This window comes from Cervus canadensis, chromosome 24 (genome assembly GCF_019320065.1).
Source record: "Cervus canadensis isolate Bull #8, Minnesota chromosome 24, ASM1932006v1, whole genome shotgun sequence".
Lineage (NCBI taxonomy): Eukaryota > Metazoa > Chordata > Mammalia > Artiodactyla > Cervidae > Cervus > Cervus canadensis.
This window is the reverse complement of record NC_057409.1, coordinates 28,417,998-28,436,547: the sequence shown is the minus strand read 5'-3', so window position 1 is coordinate 28,436,547 and position 18,550 is coordinate 28,417,998. Positions and strand designations below refer to the sequence as shown.

Genomic DNA, 18,550 nt, shown 5'->3' with positions numbered 1-18,550 from the left:
GGCCAGGAGGGTGGGGTTCCACTCAGCCTAAACAAATAATAAAGAGAATCAAAGAGGGTGTTCAGGGTGTGGAGTTTTAAAAAAACACTTAATCTTGGCTGAGTCCAAATGACTCAACCTCTCTGGGCCTCAGTTTCCTTGTTTGTAAGAGGGATTGAACTAGTGACTTCTAAGGTAGGAGTTCTAAATCTGAACATTGTGGTCCATTCCCACCCCCACCCCCATATGCAAAATTGTGTGTACACATACAGCTTTGAGAGGAAGAGCATTTATAGCTCTCCTGTGCTTTTGTAAAGGGTCCATGTTTCAGAAAGGTCATGTGCTATGGATCTGAGCAGTGCCTGCCAGACCTGGGGTTGAGCCATCCATCACTAGGAAGCGTTGGGACAAAGCATATTTGGTTATCGTAGAAGATACCAAGCCAGAATGCAAGGGTAGGATATGGATGCTTTGGGCAGAGCCAGATGTTCTCCAAGAACTGACCCCTTAAAGTGAAGAAAACCAGAGCCAAACAGGGGTTTACCTTCTAAACATAAAACTTTATTTCTAGTTACGTTCCTTTGTGGGATATATTTAGGACCACATACTTAATAAAGAAGTCCTAAATATATCCTTGGGCTGATTTGGTTTCCACCCCCACCCCATAGAGTGACCCTTGTCCCCCTTCCCCATTCCAGCTTGAGGCACTTGGTGTCATTAAGAAAGCGGTAGTTGGCTGGAGAGATGGGGCATCTTAAATCCCCTGGCGTGAGTTCACAGACTGAGAGGGGCTTCTCCTTCCTCTCAGGGCCCTCCCCTTAGCAGAAGGGAAGCCCCTTGGGTACCACGTAGGCTTCCATATCTCTCAGACAGGATGGGGGACCCTGCCCACATTCTAGGCTGTCTTCACCCTGGTTACTTCCTGGCCATTGTGATCCTACACACCACGCCATCTCCTGACTTCTGCCTTCACTTTTTGCTCTGAGAAGCCTGAGCACAGGAAGCAAGTGGTCCCACTGACTATAGAGATCTCAGAAGTACCAGAGAAGCCCCAGGCAGCTTCGGAGAACCAGATGACTGCCAGGGGGCCTGCTCTCTACCACACAAGCCCTGAGGAAGCCCTGGACAGATGCTGCTCTCAGTTGGCCTCAGTGCTTGACTTTGCTCACTCTCCTCTTCCTCCCCACCCCTAACCCCGAAGATCATTATATATATGCTATCAAAAGAAGGGGCTGAAGCAGGGGAGACAAACCCCCTCTACCTTCCTGTGTTGAAAGGTGCCAAAGGGTTGCCAAAAAAGTACAAGATATGAGTCCAGGAGGCAGGGGACAGCTCTCTGGCTTTGTTGGGATTGAGAGAGGAAAAATGTTCCAGCTGTCAAGCCCAGAAGCCCATGGCAGGAGTGGGAGGGGAAACACCAGGAAGTCCCTTCTCCTTCTCATGTTCCCTTTTAGGCTACAGAACAGGCTGTTTTCACCCCACTCCAACCCCAGTTGTTAAGGCTTTGGTGCCCTGTAGTGGGATGGAGGGAAAACACACATCTTTGGCCCAGCTCTGTCCACTAAGGGCAAGAGTTAGTCCCTAGTTCCTCCAGCCCCATCAGATACCTATACATCCAATGCAAGAGAGGCTGCCCATCCCTGGACAGAAAGAAAAATGGGCGTATTACTTGAGGAGAAGGAAATGGGTGTAGGCCCAGACCAGGGTCACAGGGCCCAGCCCCCTAGGGAAGGGAAAGCCCCAGAAGTGCTCCTTAATCACGACTCCCCACAAGCTGCAACACAAAGGTGAAGATGTAGACGATATCTGTGTAGATCTGCAGGGCGCCAGTGATGTACTCCTCTGGGCTGATGGTGTGCTTCCGGTTCCCTAGGACCAGCTGTGTGTCGTAGGCCAGGAACTGCAGGGACAAGAAGCCACGCATGAGGATTCAGGGGCTCGGTGGTCCACAGACCTGTCCTGGGAGCCTCAGGGCCATGAGGTGTGCTTAGGGAACACTTTAACAAACAGCAGAAGGCATGGTCTCTGTCTTTAAGCAGTTCACAGTCCAGAAAGGGAGAGGGACACTGGAATAGTGTCATCTCTGGAATACAGCTTGCTGAGTATTCTCATAGCAAGCGATGTGAATTAAAGACAGGAATGCCCAAGAAATCCGTGGAGCCTCCAGACAGTAGGGAAAGGCAGCTGTGGCCCCACTCCCTGCCTCTCAAGCAGCCTACATTCAGCACCCACCCAGTCCCATACCTCCCACTCCCCTTCCTAGAGTGGGCAGGGTCTTACCAAAGTGAAGCAAATGGCCCCCAAAGCAGCATAGACCATGTGCAGCCAGTAAACCTGAGGAGAGAGGACAGGGATGGCATTAGAAAACCTGGCAAAGCCCAGAGTGAGGCAGACCCTCAGGACCATCTTCCCCACTGGGATTCTGGCCAAGTGGGAAGATCCATGAGAGAACTACCTCTGCCTTCCAGATCCTGGGAGAAATTAAGAATGCTAACACGTTTGGCAGAGAAAACAGAGGCCATCATCCAGTTGCTATATCAAATCAATCATAGCATCTTTTACCCAAACCAATTTGCAGTTAGTCAAGGTACAGAGGTGTCCACTCTGCTTCTGGAAGAGTGGTTGAATTATGGCTCTGGGACGGGCAGGCCCTGCCATGCACTCCCTAAAGAGCCTCATCACCTTTACCCTTAGTCATGTCAGCAGTCACTAGACCATGTTCCTGCAGCCCTGCCTAAAAGGGACACCCCCTAACCACCAGATGAATAGCGGAGTCAGGGAGCACCACAGGGCAGCCTTGTTCAACAGCCCTCCACGGACCTGTCCACAAGGCAGGGCCAGCCATGGTCACATGGGTAGGCTCCTGTCATGTTCACTCTCCTTTTCATGTGCTTCCCCTTCCCACCACAAAGCTTCCTTCAGCCTAGGGCCTCACATGCTGCCCCCTGCTGACTGGAAACAAAGAAGAGATACAGTGGTCCCTAAGGTCCCTTCCAGCTGAGCCCATCTTCTCTGCCCTCTGGATTCCTCTGCCAACCTGCCTCCGAGAGCCTGGTCTCAGCTGTCAGACAGATCACACTGCTGCTTCTCATAGGAATCCCATGATGCTGTCTGGGGCCTCAGGTGCTATGGCTCCCAGACCTGGGTCTCCAATGATCCCCCAGTCCAAAGAATGGTGCTTCAGCACAGGTGCCTTGGCTAGCCAGCTGAGAGGTTCTGGAACCCAGAGCCGTCCAGAGGCCCATGGGGCCTGCTGCACCAAGATACACAGAAAGTCTGCCCTGAGCACTGGGTTCACCGACCAGCTCTGCCGGGACACTCACGTATTTGAAGGCCAGCACGATGGCAGTGATAATCCCAGTCACCATCATCACTATTCCCAGGACACAGAAGAGGCCTGTGCACGAGGTAAAGTCCACCTGCCAGGAAGAGAGAGGGAGGCACGTGTCAGACGGGCCACAGCCAGCAGCCCGGCCAGCCAGGCCCTGCCTCCTCCAGGGGGCTCAATGCTGCCTGCTGGGGCACTCAGGACTGACCATGGCATTCTAAGGACAGACACAGGAAGCAGAGTTGTGGATGTGGATGTGAAGGGAAGGGGCTTCGGGTCTCTAAGGGAGACCCCTATATAAGGATCTGGGCCCTCTCAGGCCTGCTAAGTGCCAGGCCCAGAAGGTCAGGTCTGTATAAGAAAGGGGGATGGGGTGGCCAGGGAAGGGCCTGCCCTCCAGTGCTCTCACCTTGGTCTGGAAGCAGAAGATGGTGACTGAAATGGACACCACAGCAGTAATGATCACTGCGATGATGACGGCTCTGGTGTTATACACACTGCAGGGAAGGAATTAAGAGAGGCCAGAGGCATAAGCCACGCACAAATGACTTCAAAACTACAACTTTCTGGAAGTACCATGCCCAGCATGCAGCCATACAGGGGCTGCCAGCCCAGGGGTGCCCCACTCCCCTATAAAACACACCACCGTGTACTGACTGCCGCTGAACGCACCTGGCGATGGTGCCGGTCATGTAGCCCATGGCAAGAGTCTGAGGGAAGAACAGAGACCAGAGTGAGACACTTAATAGAGCCTGTGGGACGTCCCTACCTGCCAAGGCAGGTAGACAGTGGTTAAGACTCCAAACTTCCAAGGCAGAGGGTGCCGGTTTGTTCCCTAGTCAGGGAACTAAGATCCCACATGCCCCGTGGTGTGGCCAAAAATATATATTTTTTTTAAAAAAGAGGGACTTCCCTGGTGGTCTAGCAGCTGGGACTCTACTTCCAATGCAGGGGCCCAGGTTTGATCCCTGGTCAGGGAACTAGATCCTACATGCCGCAATTGAGACTCGGTGCAGCCAAATAAATAAATAAACAATAAAATTAAAATCAATTTTAGAAAAAGAGGGGCACGCAGAGCCCCGGAGGCATGGTGGGGACACTACCAGAGCTGGTGGTACGTGTCACCTAGTTGGAAAGTGGCAGCCACAAGGAAACCGAGGGCAGTCAGGTCAGGGAGAGAGCCAGGACCATCTTCCCCCACAGGGTCCCATTCCTTCCCTGGGCCCAGCCCTCCCTCACCATCTCCTCCCCCCTCCCCCGGCCCTTTGACTCACAAGGAGGGTCAGCAGGATGATGTTCCATGGGAAACGGCGTCTGAAGGGAAAGAAACCATGACTTAGTGGCGTGTGGCCAGCCAGGTCTCAAGAAGTTCCTGGCTTGTGCACCTCAAGAATGAGGCCTGGACCTGAGGGAGGGGAAGCTGGCCTGGCCCTCGGGACCTGCTCGTGTTCTATGCAGAGACAGCAGGGGCAACAGGACAGACCTGGGCTGTGGAGCCACAGAGAACTGGATTCATTTGCAGCTCTTTGACTACTTGCGTGACTGTGAGAAAGTCCCTTGGCCTCTCTGAGCCTTGGGTTCTTCCTATTTGTTAAAGGGTTAAAATGCCCCATATCTTGTAGGGTAGCTATAAGAATAACAGCTAGATAGCTAAATAGATCCCGCACACACAAGGCACTTGGCGCCCAGCTGAGCAGTAGCCAGTAGCTGCCACCACCATCCTCTTCATCTTCACTGTCATCATCATCACTGCTGGTAAGTCTCCACTCAGATGCCATGAGGGGGCTTCCCAGGTGGGCCAGTGGTGAAGAACCCGCCTGCCAAGGCAGGTAGACATAAGAGACTCGGATTCGATCCCTAGGTGGGGAAGATCCCCTGGAGGAGGGCATGGCAACCCACTCCAGTATTCTTGCCTGGAGAATCCCATGGACAGAGGAGCCTGACGAGCTATAGTCCATGGGGTCGCAAAGAGTTGGACACAACTGAAGCGACATAGCACGCGTGCACCACCTTGCCCCCCACCATCCCTTTCCATGGTCTAAGTCTCTGGGACTCACCTGGGTGCCTGGCAGCAGATAAGGGTCAGGTATGTGACCAGGAAGACAGCACTGGGGAGAAAACGGGAAGTAGTCTCAGGCCCACTATGCCCCTCAGCCCCCTCCCGGCCCAGCCTGGTGGCACTCACCAGCCCGGCAGGCTGGAGGCCCAGAAAGGCGTCTAGAAGTCTGAGGGGAAGCTGCCCAGCAGGACAGGGTCACCCTGGCCAGGGGCACTGAGGCCATCAGTAACCGGAGGCCTGGCCTAGGAGGCGGGGAGGAGCCGCTAGAGAGAGAGGCGGCAGAGCAGGGGCCTGGCAGGGGCGGGGAGGCCGCAGGGAGAGGTGGCCGGAGCGGGGGCCTGGCCTGGGAGGAGGCCGCAGGAGCCACAAAGAGAGGCGGCCAAAGCCTGGGCCTGGCCTGGGAGGAGGCCGCAGGGAGAGGCGGCAGAGCAGGGGCCTGGCCTGGGAGGAGGCTGCAGGAAGAGGCGGCGGAGCGGGGGCCTGTCTCACAGGATGCACGCGGCCGTGGCTCCCCCAGCCCTGCTCTCAGGAGACCCCGACACTGACACTCAGTGGCACATACCACACAGCCCAGCACAGCTGGCAACTGGGCACCCCTCCCTCCAAAAAGATTCTGATCCCTGCTAGTCAGCTGTCACCCCTCCTCTCCTGGCCCCCAAGCAGAGGAGAGCACACACTCACTAGGATGCGTAGTAGATGCCCATGTTTGCCCTCACGAAGTCACCGACCGGCTTCCTGTGGAGCAGAGAAGACACAAGAAGAGTTATGCCCAGGCTGTCCGCCCCTGCCGAGGCCCTACCTCCCCCCCCCATCTTCTCTAGTCACCCACAACCAAGCCCCTCTTCCTGTCCATGGGTCGAGGACCCACCCCAGCCATGCTCCTAGCAGGGGACCCAGAGCCCAGGACCCCAGAGCTGCCTTCAGCTGTGCAGAGAGGCCCAGAGACTCACACGAAGGTGAAAACAGCAATGATGGCCACCGTGATGAGCAGCTGGATGGAGATGATGGTGTAAACCTGGAACACAGACACCGGGACAGCACGGTCACCACCCTCTGCTCCCGGCCTTCCCCCAGGAAGCAGCCAGCCCCGAGACCAAGGAGCCCAAAAGACCTTCCCACCCTAGGTCTGCTCCCACCTTCCAGAGGTAGGGAGGGGTTCCTTCTTCATTTTGAAGGATCTGCTCGCTCTTCCTTTCCACCTGAGAGCCCGCCCCAGCTGCACTGCAGCCTGCCAGAGGCCAGCACAGTGAGGAGTCTGGCTCAGATGCTGTGTGCACCGCAGGGCTGACCCCACCCCCGCTGCTCCTGACATCTCCCCTTCTGGCCCAACACCTGGCCTTCACTGACACTCACTGCCCTGCCTCGCCACACTCCTGAGTATGGCCTCTGCGCCTGCAGCGGCTCAGCCTGAACGTTGGTCAGGTATCTCTCTACCCTGAGCAGGTGCTGGGGTGAGGTGAGATGGTGGGCAGGGGCCTGCAAGTGCGTGCAATCAATCCTGGCTTGAAATTGCTGCAGTCTAACAGGAGAAAGAAGTTTGCAGAGGGCAGAACACTTCAGCAGGGCTGTTCAAATTGAACCTGCCCCCCAAAGCGAGGGCAAGGAAGAGAGAAGCAAAAGTGGGCAAACATAGCTTAGAGGAGCTGGGGTTCCCTCAGGAGAGTGCAGGGCTAGTGTGGACCAGAGGACCGCCATTCCTGTTGAGCCAGCACAGGATGGAAAAGAATTTCCAGACACAGAGTATTGCAGAAAGGAGTGAGTTTATTGAGAACGAAGAGCACAGATAAAGTGGGCACTGCAAGCTCAGCGGGCTGACAACTCCTGACAAGCCAGGGAGAGTCGACAGTTTTCATGGATTAATAGCCAATTTTTATAGCCTCAAGACAAAATTCCTGGAAGGTTGGCGTTCGATGACTAGTTGAGGCACTATAGGGTGTTTACTGCAGTGGGCATTTTTGCCTAATTGGGAGTCAGGAAGCTTGTTAGTAATGATCAGGGGGGCTTTTGGCAATGGGGCTCAATTAGTTTTGGAGGTGACCTTGGTTCTGGGCTCCACTTCTGTGGCCTTGGTGCAAAGCCTCCCACCTGTGGCTTGGGGCAGGACTCCACATTTGCCCCTCTTCTTATCAATGGGCCAAATCACGGCCCCAGTGGCCCAGATTCACCTGCCCACCAGCCCATATCTCACCTTTCGGATGAAGGCATGTCGGACTTTCCTGTCATCCCAGTCTCCAGATCCAAAATTGTCACTCACTGCTCTCTCTCCGCCATCATAGCCATGGCCTGGGCCTGGGGACAGATGACATATGACCAACAGGGGACCCAGGACCTGTGGCCTCAATCCCCAAGCCTCTGGAACACTATCTCAACAGTCTCAGGGATCTCCAGCCAAAACTCAGGAACTCCTCTCCCCAGACAGTTCCTCCGGGTGCCCCCCGAGCGACCTGAGTGGATACCATAGGGAGTGGTGTGTCCCTGGCTGGGAGGGGGCTGAGGTGTGAACACTCCATCAGCATGATTCCACTGAGGAGTGTGAACACCCACCGCTCCTGCCGTCAAGGGAACACCATCTTAAAGAAGCCAGGCAGGTGTGGGTCAGAGGAGCTGGCAGGGTCAGAGCAGGGACTCGGGGATCGAAGGAAGGAAAGGGAGATGGAAACAGTGCATGCGTGCAGAGGATGGAGGACAGGTGTGCAGACAGTGGTCTCCATCAGGCGAGCATTAGGGTTCTGGGAAAACAGAAACGTCAGGGCTATCTGTGCACAGGGCAAAGCCTCGTTGTGAACGTGACTGATGTGCCGGCCGGCATTCGCACCAGAACACGAAAGGTCTGATGAGAGCTGGCTGTGCTCCAGGGTTCCAGAGATGCTGCAGGGGCTCAAAGCCATTCCTCAAATGCCTCCCTGGGAACTGCTTTCAAAATCCGAGGCGAGCCACATAGGAAAATCTCACCACATTCTAATATCGTTTCTGACCAGATTTACCAGCCATGACGTTTATCAAACATCCAAACGAGTTCTGGATGTTTGCAAACCAGAAGTTACCTTAAAAAATGAGGATCCATCAGCACTGAGAATATTTAAAAACAAAAACAAAAAAACTGCTTCAGGTTCCAGTGAAAAGTGAAAAGTGTTAGTTGCTCAGTCATGTCCGACTCTTTGCGACCCCATGGACTGTAGCCTGACAGGCTCCTCTGTCCATGGCATTCTCCAGGCAAGAATACTGGAGTGGGTTGCCGTTTCCTTCTTAGCGGCAGTTCCTGAAGAAGAGAGGGCCGTGGGTGGGTGGCAACTGCCTAGCAGGAAAACAGAAGTGGCCTCCTGAAGTAATTCCTTCACCAGCCACTTTCTTATCTGATGTGTAAGTTCTGGTGTGTGTCTTACAGACTCAGTCTTCTCGCTGAATAAAGGGGCTGGCAGGTGGCCTGGGGGTGGGGGGTGGGGGGCGGCTAGGAGCTGAAGGAAAAAGCAGAGAGGTAACAGAGATGGGGAAACAGAAGGAGAGAGCTAGAGAGAAGATGAAAAAGGAGATGAAGGAAGTTAAGAAGGAAAGAAAGGAAGTGGCCTCATCAGTATTGCATCTTCCCACCCACCCTCAGCTGCCCTGCAGGGACTTACCATAGTTCATGGCCGTCGGGTGGACCGGGGGCATAGGCTGTGGGTAGCCAGCAGGGTGACCGTAGCCAGGCTGTGGGTAGGCAGGGTATCCCCCGGGCACAACAGATGGCTGCCCGTAGCCCCCTGGGGGCAGAGAACCAGGGTACAGGGGGCTGCGGTCCTCATATGGAGGAGGGGCACTGGGATGGGACATGATAGCTCAAAGGCTGAGGGGAGACCCCAGCTGCTGAGACCTGAAGCAGAGATGAGAAAAGCAGTCATGAGTGCATAGGCCCAGCTCACTGAGCCCCAGTCCACCCTGCCTCTGCAGAGAGGACACCTTCAGTCTCTCCCCGCAGGCCACTGTTCCCACCCCCACAGTCCCGCCCACCCCACCAGCTCAGCCCCTGCCCCTCTGCCCTCACACCAGCCCCTCCTCACTGTGCAGTTTCCTGCCCTTGGAGAACAGCGGGTGGGGATTTAGGTCAGGAGCCGCGGGGGGGCGGGGGGGGGGCAGTCACATGGGTGGTATGAGAGCAGGGGGTTCTCTTAAGTGATCACTTCCAGTGACCAGGAAAGGAGCCCGATGACCCCAGCAAAGCCACTGGCGAGTCACAGAGCCAGCTGAGACCCACTGAAGGGAGCAGCCCAGCCCCCACAGCAGCTGGCAGCAGCTCCAGGCCTGAAAGGCAGAGCTGGGGAGGAGCCAAGGCCCCGAGTGGAAGACAACAAGCCAGTCCCAGGGCTGGAGCTGCCAGGCCCAGAGGAGGAGGGCACGGGGCTGTGGAAGGTGTCAGGCTGAGTCAGGGGCCGCCAGAGAGGCCTGAGCATGTGGGTACATGGGCTGACCCCTGGGGGCTGGGAGGCTGCACAGAAAAGCAGGTTGGAGACAGGACTTTCTGGTTCCTTCAAATTACAGCCGAGGAGGCGCTTCAGGCATGTGACAGCCTGTGGCTGCCACCAGTCGCTTCAGGGCCGTGCCAGGGAGCAGAATGACAGGGAGTTCAGGGCCCTCAAACCCCCGGGGAGGGGAAGACGCCAGGCCCTGGCGGCCCTGGGATTCCTGCCTGTTTGCTCCCAGGGTTGGCGGCTGAGAAAGGTTAAAACGCTGAGGAGTGATGCCAGAGCCATCCAGTGCCCTCTCTGAGGCAGGAGAGCCCCACGGCTGGGGAAGGGCAGAGGAAGGAGGGGAAGGGAACCCCAGAAACATCCCGAAGGGACCCCCAGGCTGTACGGCCCCAAGTGCTCAGTTCCACTGGGGGACTCAGGCCCAGAGCAGTAAAGTGACTCCCAAGATCACAAAACTAGCACATTTAATAGTACAAGAGCCGAGGTCTTCCGGGTCCTGGGTGAAAGTGAAAATGTTAGCTGCTTAGTCATGTCCGACTATTTGCGACCCCATGGACTGTAACCCGCCAGGCTCCTCTGTCCATGGGATTCTCCAGGCAAGTATACTGGAGTGGGTAGCCATTTCCTTCTCCAGGGGATCTTCCCGATCCAGGAATTGAACCAGGGTCTCTCACGTTGCAGGCAGATTCTTTTTTTTTGCAGGCAGAGTCTTTGCCATCTGAGCCACCAGGGAAGTCTAGGTGTGCTCTATATTATGCTGTGTTCTTTATGCCTCTTATGCCAGATAAATGTCCTCTGGACCTGGTGTCCCCCTCTGAAGTGACAGAGATGGGGGCTTGGGAAAAGTTGAGGAGGAGGTCCCTGGAAGGGTCCGAGCCCTGACAGAGTCTGGGCCCCTTCAGAGGGCCACAGCCGCCCCCTAGACCATCTCTCAAGGGCACACCTTCCTTCACGTCCCCACAGGGAGGATACATGCCCAGGTCAAGGTCAGCAGACATCCCCAGAGGCTCTGCCAGAAGGGCAGAACAGATCCCTCTTTTTAGGGCCCCCTGGCCAGTTCAGGGAGCAGATAAAGGACTGTCCTAACTAACTCTTCTGTCTCGACTGGGATAACACAGAGGGGAAGGTGGCAGGGAGCGGGGGAGGAGGGCTCACATGACAGGCCAAGTCTCTAAATGAGTTATTTTGAGGAAAGCTGTTCTCCATCTTCCCAGAACAAACGGACCAGACAGCAAGAGTGCGTCAGGTCAGAAATAAGGACAGTGAGGGTGTGACAGCAAACCATGGGCCATAGTGAAGGCCCCACAGGTTGGGGTAGGGCGCTCTGAGCAAATGGAGCGGAGGGAAACAGGGAGACCCAGCACTGAGTGGTGTGAGTTCAAGAAACAGAGCGAGTAACTGTTTTTTAAAACATTTGTGGTTTATGTCAGGGTAGCATAAACAGTTACAATATGCATATCTGCTTAACAGACTTTCTTAAAAAAGGAAGGAAGAGAAACTGCATCCTCCTCCCCTGAAGCAAGAGTCTCCTCCCCCTACCACCCCCTCTCCCCAAACACCCCTTTAACTCCACCAGGAAGACAGCGCCCCATCTGCAGGAAGCGGGAAGGGCAGGCCACCCGCGGAGTAGGGTTATCTGTCATTACTGCCCTGGGCCCCGCTGACAACAGGCTCAACACAGCCCACGAGACACTGGCAGGGAGGACCCTGTGGTCGGAGGCCCCAGCTGGCCGCCTGATCTTGATGTCACCATGACCTGGTCCTGTCAGCAACTCAGGGTGCCCCTCAGTGAAATTGAGTGAGAGGCCCAGATGATCCCTCAGCTCATGTCCAGCTCTAACAGACTCTGGGCCTGGGACTTATCTGAGGAGCCCAGTTATGTGGGGCCTGCCCTTTGCCCGATCAGCCAGCTGCCCCACCCCCTCAAGCCAAGCCAGACAAACAGGTCCCTCCCCAAACCAGCGGGTAAATCAGGGAGCGTGAGGCCGGCCTTGGATAGGCCCCCAGGACTCCACGGTTCAGGCCTGGCACAGTGGGCCGCTGACTCGTGGAGATGCCCTCTGCCCTCCCTCGCCCCTCCCTGTGATGCTTCTGGTTTCAGAGGAACCAGACCTGCGGGGAGCGCAGCAGCTCACAGTTCTCTGGGGGCTCGGCCACCAGCTCATGCTCACCAGAGACCAGCACTAGCCAGTTTACCTCACTGTGTCTCAATTTTTCCACCTGGAAAATGGATTTAACACTATAACAGTACCCTCCACAGAGTTGTTATAACAATTAAATGAGAAAATATGTGTAGAGTACTTAAAATGGTACCTGAACACCACCTGTAGTTGTTATTTCATTAAATCCTTATGATTCCCCAATAGGGTGGATATATTATTATCCCTATTTACAAATAAAGAAATAGAAGCTTAGAAGAATTAAGTCACTTGTCCAAGGTGACTTAGCTAGGGTGTGATAAAGGCCAGACTCAGCTCCCAAAGACTCCAGAGCTCTTAACCTCTCTGCTTTCATCCTCATCGCCCTTTCGATCGACTCGTCACTTCTCAGCTTCCCATCTCAGCCCCTCTACTGACAAAAGAGGGCTCACAGCAAGTGCACGCTGAACCATTCAGCCCCTTCCATCAGCCCCATGGTTCCCAAACTCTATGCAGCCACCAGGAGAAGAGGGTGGTCAGAGACAGAGATTCTTAAAACGTCAGCACTGAAAGGAAACTTGCTGACCTAGGGCAGGCTGACCCCTCCCTTTAGCAGCCAGTCCACCGAGGTTCGGGGCGGGGAAGGGGGGAGAGGTTCGGGGCGGGGAAGGGGGGAGTATGGAGGGACCTGTCCCTGGCCACAAAGCAGGGGCCAGAACCCAGGACTACATCCCAGCTCTCTGGTGTAGAGGCCTGTGCGCAGGAGACGGAGAGTGTTCAGGCCAGTCAGGGGAGTGGCTAGGCATAGTCACACCCCCTGTGAGCAGGACCAGATGGGCAGAAACCTCGGACCCCAGGGCCGCCAGCATGGGCAGCTTCTGAGCCTGCTCCCTGGCCACGGCCTGACCTACGTGAGGCTCTGACCACTTCCCCATCATCAAGGCCTCAGCTAGGGATGAGGTTTGGGGCTGGCAGGTGACCAGGAGTAGGGAAAGGGGGAAGCTGTCAGAGTTTACTTTCATGACTCTGACTAAAGGCAGGAGCAGCAGGAGAAAGTGGAATCCAAAGGGAAGGGGAGGAAGATGTGGGAAAAGATACAGAGATAGAGTGCAGATACTTAATGCCCACAGACTAGAAACCAGGAATCAGGTCATTTGAATTCCACTGGTAGCTAACGGAGGGGCTTGGTCTCCAGGGGCTAAAATGGACCTTCCAGGCGCCCCATCAGAAGCCTGAATTTTCCTAAAACACAGTAGGCATTCAGTTTCTACTGAACACACTCCCACAACAGGAAGCAAGATTGTTTTGTGGCAAAGAGCTTGAATCATTACAACATGCTTCCTCACGATGCCTTTTATCAAGGCATTCAGACTCCACACACCCTTGTCAAGTTAGAGCTAAGCTTGCTCCCCATTCTTGTGATCCCCATTCTCATGACCCATCGGGAAGGAGCCAGAACCTCTCCTTTCTCCTACACGCTCCCCAGACCCAGCCATCAGAAGTGGGAGGGCCCAAACACAGGACTTGTTGGCTATCAGGTTTTCAGAGGCAGCCTCGGGGAAGCCAGCTCCTTCCCTGGTGCTGTCTCAGTGTGGCCAGTGTGTGCCCCGCCAGCTGGGGCCCAGGTTTAGGCTCCCTGGGAGGAGGGCATCTGAAGGGTTAAGGCTCTGGAATCTGCTGAGAGGAGGCTGGATCTACTGGGTTTACAGCAAAAGGGTGTGTGCTGGAGGGAGGGGTGGAAAGGAGCAGCTGACTGGTCCAGGCAACCCGTGCTGCTCTCTGCCAGGAACGGGTGCCCAGGGCCAAAGTGGAAAGAATAGCTCAGGGTGAGTATCTCAGGAAACCCCACCCAGCAGCAAAGCCCCTGGCCCGCTGTGATCAGGTCTCTCGTGACAGCCTCCTCTCCCTTTCCCTACCCCAACACCCCCCAGCTCTCCACTCCCCTCCAAGAAAACACTTGGCCCTCCTAACCCAGCACAGGGCCAGGAGGGCAGAGGAGTAAAAAGGATCCACCCAGGAGTGGCTGGGCTCACCACCAGGTCTGACGCACACAGACCAAGGGCCCAGAATCAACTTATCCTTCTGTCCGCCTGGCCTCTGGGGTCAACAGGATGAAACCAAGAGGATCTGAAAACTGAAAACGTCAGAGCTGGAACTTTAGAAATCCTCTGGTCATTTGACAAACCAGGAAATCCCAGAGCCGAGGAAGTTCCTGCCCAGGCAGTGACAGGCCCTCTTGGTCATGGGTTTGGAGCGTTCATTCCCAGCCCTGCCCACTGTCCGAGAACTCAGAGAGAGAGAACTCAGAGAGACAGACGCCAGCGCACACACCCCGGAGGCGGAGCCACAACCAGCCCCCTCCCCCAGTTCTCCTGGCCCTCCTGGCTCAGAAACAGATAAGGCTGCCAACTCAAGACCTCCCTCCCAGCCCTGGTCTCCAACCAATCCGAAACTGAGAAGGTGGCTCTAGTCTCCCAGGAAGGGGAAGCCATGGGAAGACCCAGGCACCCAGTACTCCCATCACCCTTCAGCATCATGAATGTGGGTGATTTCCGAGACCCCAGTCAACCCAGAACAGCTAGGACGTCCAGATAAGGAAAGCAAGCAGCACTAACCGGGCCGGATGCAGCTTCAGAAACACAGCCCCATCCACCTCCTTCTTTGTGTTTCATCTTCTCCTGCCTTTTCAGTTCAGTTCAGTTTCAACTCCCAAATGAGGTGGGGAGAGGCAGACAGATAATTAACAACCCCTAGTGGAGAAGGGAGATATACCCCACTCCTGCAGTGGGCAGGGAAGGAAGAGAACCACTTAGAGCAGCAAGTACTGTCTTGACTACTGGATACCAAGGACGTCTGCTCCTCACAAGGGCCCTATGAAGTGCAATCCTTATCCCCACCCTACAGATGAGAAAACAAATTCGACAGAAGTTGATCCAAGGTCCTGGAGCAGGCAAACAGCAGAGAAAGGTTTGAACCCAGATCTGAAGTCTGACTTAAGGTACCATTTGCTTTTACACCTGCCTGGAGACAAAGTCCCTGAGGCCCCCACCAGAACAAGCCAACACCACCACCTGGGCGGACTGAGGACGTAAAGACCTTTCTCTCGTTGATACCAATTCCTTTCCCCTTGTCGAAAGTCAATCCTTGTCAGAGCCCTGGCTTACAACGCAGGGAGCTGAGTTCTTGTCCTGGTTCTGGTCCTAACTCCACTGTGAGAGTCGAGATGGGTCTTTTCACATCTCTGGACTCAGTTTCCTCATCCATAAAACAAGTGTCATGTCCGACTCTTTGAGACCCCATGGACTGTAGCCTGCCAGGCTCCTCTGTCCATGGGATTTTCCAGGCAAGAATACTGGGAGTGGGTTGCCATTCCCTTCTCCAGTGGATCTTCCTGACCCAGGGATCAAACCTGGGTCTCCTGCATTGCAGGAGGATTCTTTACCATCACCAAATGATCAAAGTCCATTCAGACTCTGAGAATGTCTGCTTTTGAATGAACAGCTAACAGACCAGAGCAGAAACCTTCAGGGCAAAATGTCTTGCTTCCTAAAGAGTCTCTGCCAGATTCAGCCTCATCCTCATCCTCATCCGGTCTGGAGGAGGCTGAGGCACAGGGTCTGACCTGGGTGTGGGAGTGGCCACAACTCCCTCTCCTACCTCTCTGGACTCTAGAAAGCTAGAATCATCCAGCCAGGTATTTCCCAGGCTGCTCTAAAGAACACGAGGAGATGTTCTCCCCGCCAGGAGATCTCCTGTCCCAGGAGATGGTCATGGATGAGCTCAGAAACAGAGAATCCATATCCCCTTTTGGAAATTTGTTAGACACCATGGCATAGGAAGCTTCCAAGTTCTGCAGTGAGCAAAGCTATTCAACTTTGTTTCCTTCCAACTTTCTTAAGCCTGAAACATTTTTATACAGGCACACCTAGTTGCCATCCTGTGGGCTGCTGACCGGGCCACCTCTGTTTTACAGATAGCCCTGGGAATGATTCATGTCCTAACTCATCATCTTGTTAAACCCCTGTCCTTAGCCAGCCCCTCGGAACAGCCACACTCAGTACCAGGTGTGCCCCCTCACTTGTAGGGCCAACTCAATGCCCTGATCCTCTGTGAGGGTTCTTCCTCTCTGCCACCCCCACACAGCTGCTCTAAACTCCAAAGTGGAACTCACTGCAAAGGGCTGGGGGCATCTCCAAGCAGCATAGAGCCAGGAGGCTGCCATTCCTAACATCACCTTCATGTAATAGGAAAAAACACCAATTATTATATATATAAACGGGCTTCCCTGATAGCTCAACTGGTAAAGAATCCGCCTGCAGTGTAGGAGATCTGGGTTTGATCCCTGGGTTGGGAAGATCCTCTGGAGAAGGGAACAGCTGCCCACTACAGTATTCTGGCCTGGAGAATTCCATGGACAGAGGAGCCTGGTGGGCCACAGTCAATGGGGTCGCAAAGAGTCAGACACAACTGAGTGACCATCACTGTCACTTTCACACATATAAGAACAAGGACTTACATATATATATATATTGGTCATCCTCCTCCCTGACCAGTATACTGACTATACTCCAGGTACCCAGCACTGTGGCCTGTGGACTTCTGGGTATCATTTCTACTTTAATTTGAGCCAGGTTTGGGCCCAGATCCCCAGAATCTTAGGGGTGGAAGAGTCCGTCAGGGCCTTCCCTTCCTCTGCATTCCCAACAGAATACTCCAGAAAGCCCACATGAGGATTAGCCATATGGTTAGCAGAGACCTTCTCTCCCAGTTGCTATATGAGTTTCTTCTCCCGGTGCGGCTCTCTAAAGACACACAGTATGAGGCCCTTCCTTGGGGCTTCTGCTCTTTCTGAAGGGTCCAGCGTGACAAGTTTGGGGGATGTAACTGCCCTTTAGCGGAGCCATTCCCATGGGAGGAGGCAGAGCTGAGGTGGCTATTACCCCAGCTCATGACGTGAGGTTCTCCCCACACTGGAGGTGTACCCCATCATTACCTCTCTGACGTGACCACTTTTACAGGTGAGGCCCTGAGCTCAGTGCACAAGAAGAGAGGAAGTCAGGGCCCCTGACCCCTTGTGTGGTCCCACCACTTTTTAAGTTAGCAACCGGGTCTCTGGGGCCTCGTGGAGAGACAGAGCAGGCAGGTGAGGAGGAAGTATGGCTGCCCCCCTGCCCCACACAAAGCAGCCCCAAGGGCTCCTGGCTCCTCCTGCCACCACTGGCCTAGCCAGAGGCGCCAGCTTTGAAACCAAAGCTCACCAGTGAGATGAATATTTCAGAGCCCCAGAGAACTGGACACCCGAGGGACCTTCCGTGACATCTGGCTCTGACCCTAGTTCCCAGGCCTACCCCCACCTCCCCCGATCCCATGACCAGGTTCCTCGGGGCAATCCCAACCCCAGAGGCCACTATGGAGTCAGAGGGGATGGTGACCCCCGGGGAAGACAACAGCTAGAGCAAAACCCACAAGATCAGGGCCAAGCCTCCGAACAGCCTGCCTCCACTTCCCTCCTGCTGTCTCCAGGGTTCTCCCGGCTCCCATTTTCCTGCTTGGTTCTTACTCCCACCCAAAGAGGCCACAAGGAAGAGAGTACTTCCCAGTAGTTTTCAGAACCCAGCCTGAGGGAAGTGGCTAGACCAGTGTAGGGGAGAGGGGACTGAGGCAAAGGCCTGGTGACAGAGGTGACAGGTTCCCCACACCAAGGATGTGAGCTGCTCGGGGCTTCTCACCGGCTCTCTCCCTCACTCAAATACTCGCTCACCTGTCTACACCCAAGCTGGCACCAGGGCGTCAGAGGCGGCCGAGGCCAGGCCCGGGCCGCCTCCCCTCCCCCTCCCACCAGCTGAAGGCCCCTGACACCCTTTATCCCACGCACAGCTGGCCACCCTGGGGCTGGCCCTGTGGACACGCCCGGCGACAGATCCGCGATAGGAAGCAGGGACCCGGGACACCCTCAGACCCCGGTCTGATCGCCCGCACCCACAACCCCGCGGCTGGGCTCCCAAAGCTAAACAGGCGCCACTCGCCCGCCCGGGGCGCGCAGAGAAAGAGAAACTCAAAAGTGAGGGCGACAGAGCCCCATTCCGGCCCGCCACGCACTCCGAGAAAGTTTGGGGCGCCGCCTAATCCCGGTCCGGTTCCCGCCGGCCCGCCGGCCCCGGGGCCCCTGGCTTGCCTGGCGCTCCGGACGGTGCGTCGCCGGCCTCCTGGTGTCGCGAATCCTGCACTGCCCGCGCCGGCCTGGGCAGGGCTGGGTCTCCGCGCCCCGCCCCGTCGCGCCGGCCCCGCGACGCGCTGGGGTCCGCCCCGGTCCCGCCCGCATCCGCCTGTTGCCGCTCCTCCCAAGTCCTCCAGGACTTACCAGGATTTTCCGATTTTAAAGCAGTACGTGGTCATTGTTGAAAACTCAAAATACAAAACTACAGGGAGAGATCACGTCTTTCCACTCCTCCCGACTCCCAGCGGCCAGCGCTTGCTGGTGATGCTTCTTTGCCTATCTATCTACATATTTTACTTGTTTTGTTGCGCGGTGTTTTGCATCAGTTTCCTACTTTAAAGGACATTTAAAAAATGCTGCTTCCCATTTTTCTCATTATTAGAC

The 18,550-nt window shown here is 55.4% G+C and overlaps 2 protein-coding genes across 3 annotated transcripts in view; one reads left to right on the top strand and one right to left on the bottom strand.

Annotated features, from left to right (window-relative positions):
* Positions 1 to 18,550, top strand: part of PNKD (PNKD metallo-beta-lactamase domain containing) — a 69,506-nt gene that overhangs the window by 2,679 nt on the left and 48,277 nt on the right. The window lies entirely within an intron of this gene.
* TMBIM1 (transmembrane BAX inhibitor motif containing 1) lies at positions 519 to 18,276 on the bottom strand. 2 transcript variants are annotated; one of them, XM_043445883.1, is made up of 12 exons: positions 18,125 to 18,276; positions 8,984 to 9,216; positions 7,555 to 7,655; positions 6,317 to 6,381; positions 6,048 to 6,101; positions 5,365 to 5,415; positions 4,582 to 4,621; positions 3,980 to 4,017; positions 3,717 to 3,804; positions 3,303 to 3,398; positions 2,260 to 2,313; positions 519 to 1,879 (listed from the first exon to the last, which is right to left on the bottom strand). In XM_043445883.1, the coding sequence occupies exons 2-12, from the start codon at positions 9,174 to 9,176 to the stop codon at positions 1,733 to 1,735; spliced, it is 927 nt and encodes a 308-aa protein (XP_043301818.1). In that variant the 5' UTR covers positions 9,177 to 9,216; positions 18,125 to 18,276; the 3' UTR covers positions 519 to 1,732. The 2 variants fall into 2 exon arrangements, with proteins under 2 accessions (XP_043301818.1, XP_043301819.1); XM_043445884.1 differs by lacking the exon at positions 18,125 to 18,276 and adding an exon at positions 14,565 to 14,683.

What these genes read in the sequence shown, in the direction of transcription:
- TMBIM1 (XM_043445883.1), bottom strand. Translation starts at nt 9,176, where the DNA reads ATGTCCCATCCCAGTGCCCCTCCTCCATATGAGGACCGCAGCCCCCTG. An exon ending in ATTGCTGTTTTCACCTTCGT is followed by an intron (nt 6,102 to 6,316) that starts GTGAGTCTCTGG and finishes TCTGCTCCACAG; the next exon opens with GAAGCCGGTCGGTGACTTCG. An exon ending in TCATCCTGCTGACCCTCCTT is followed by an intron (nt 4,018 to 4,581) that starts GTGAGTCAAAGG and finishes TTCTTCCCTCAG; the next exon opens with ACTCTTGCCATGGGCTACAT.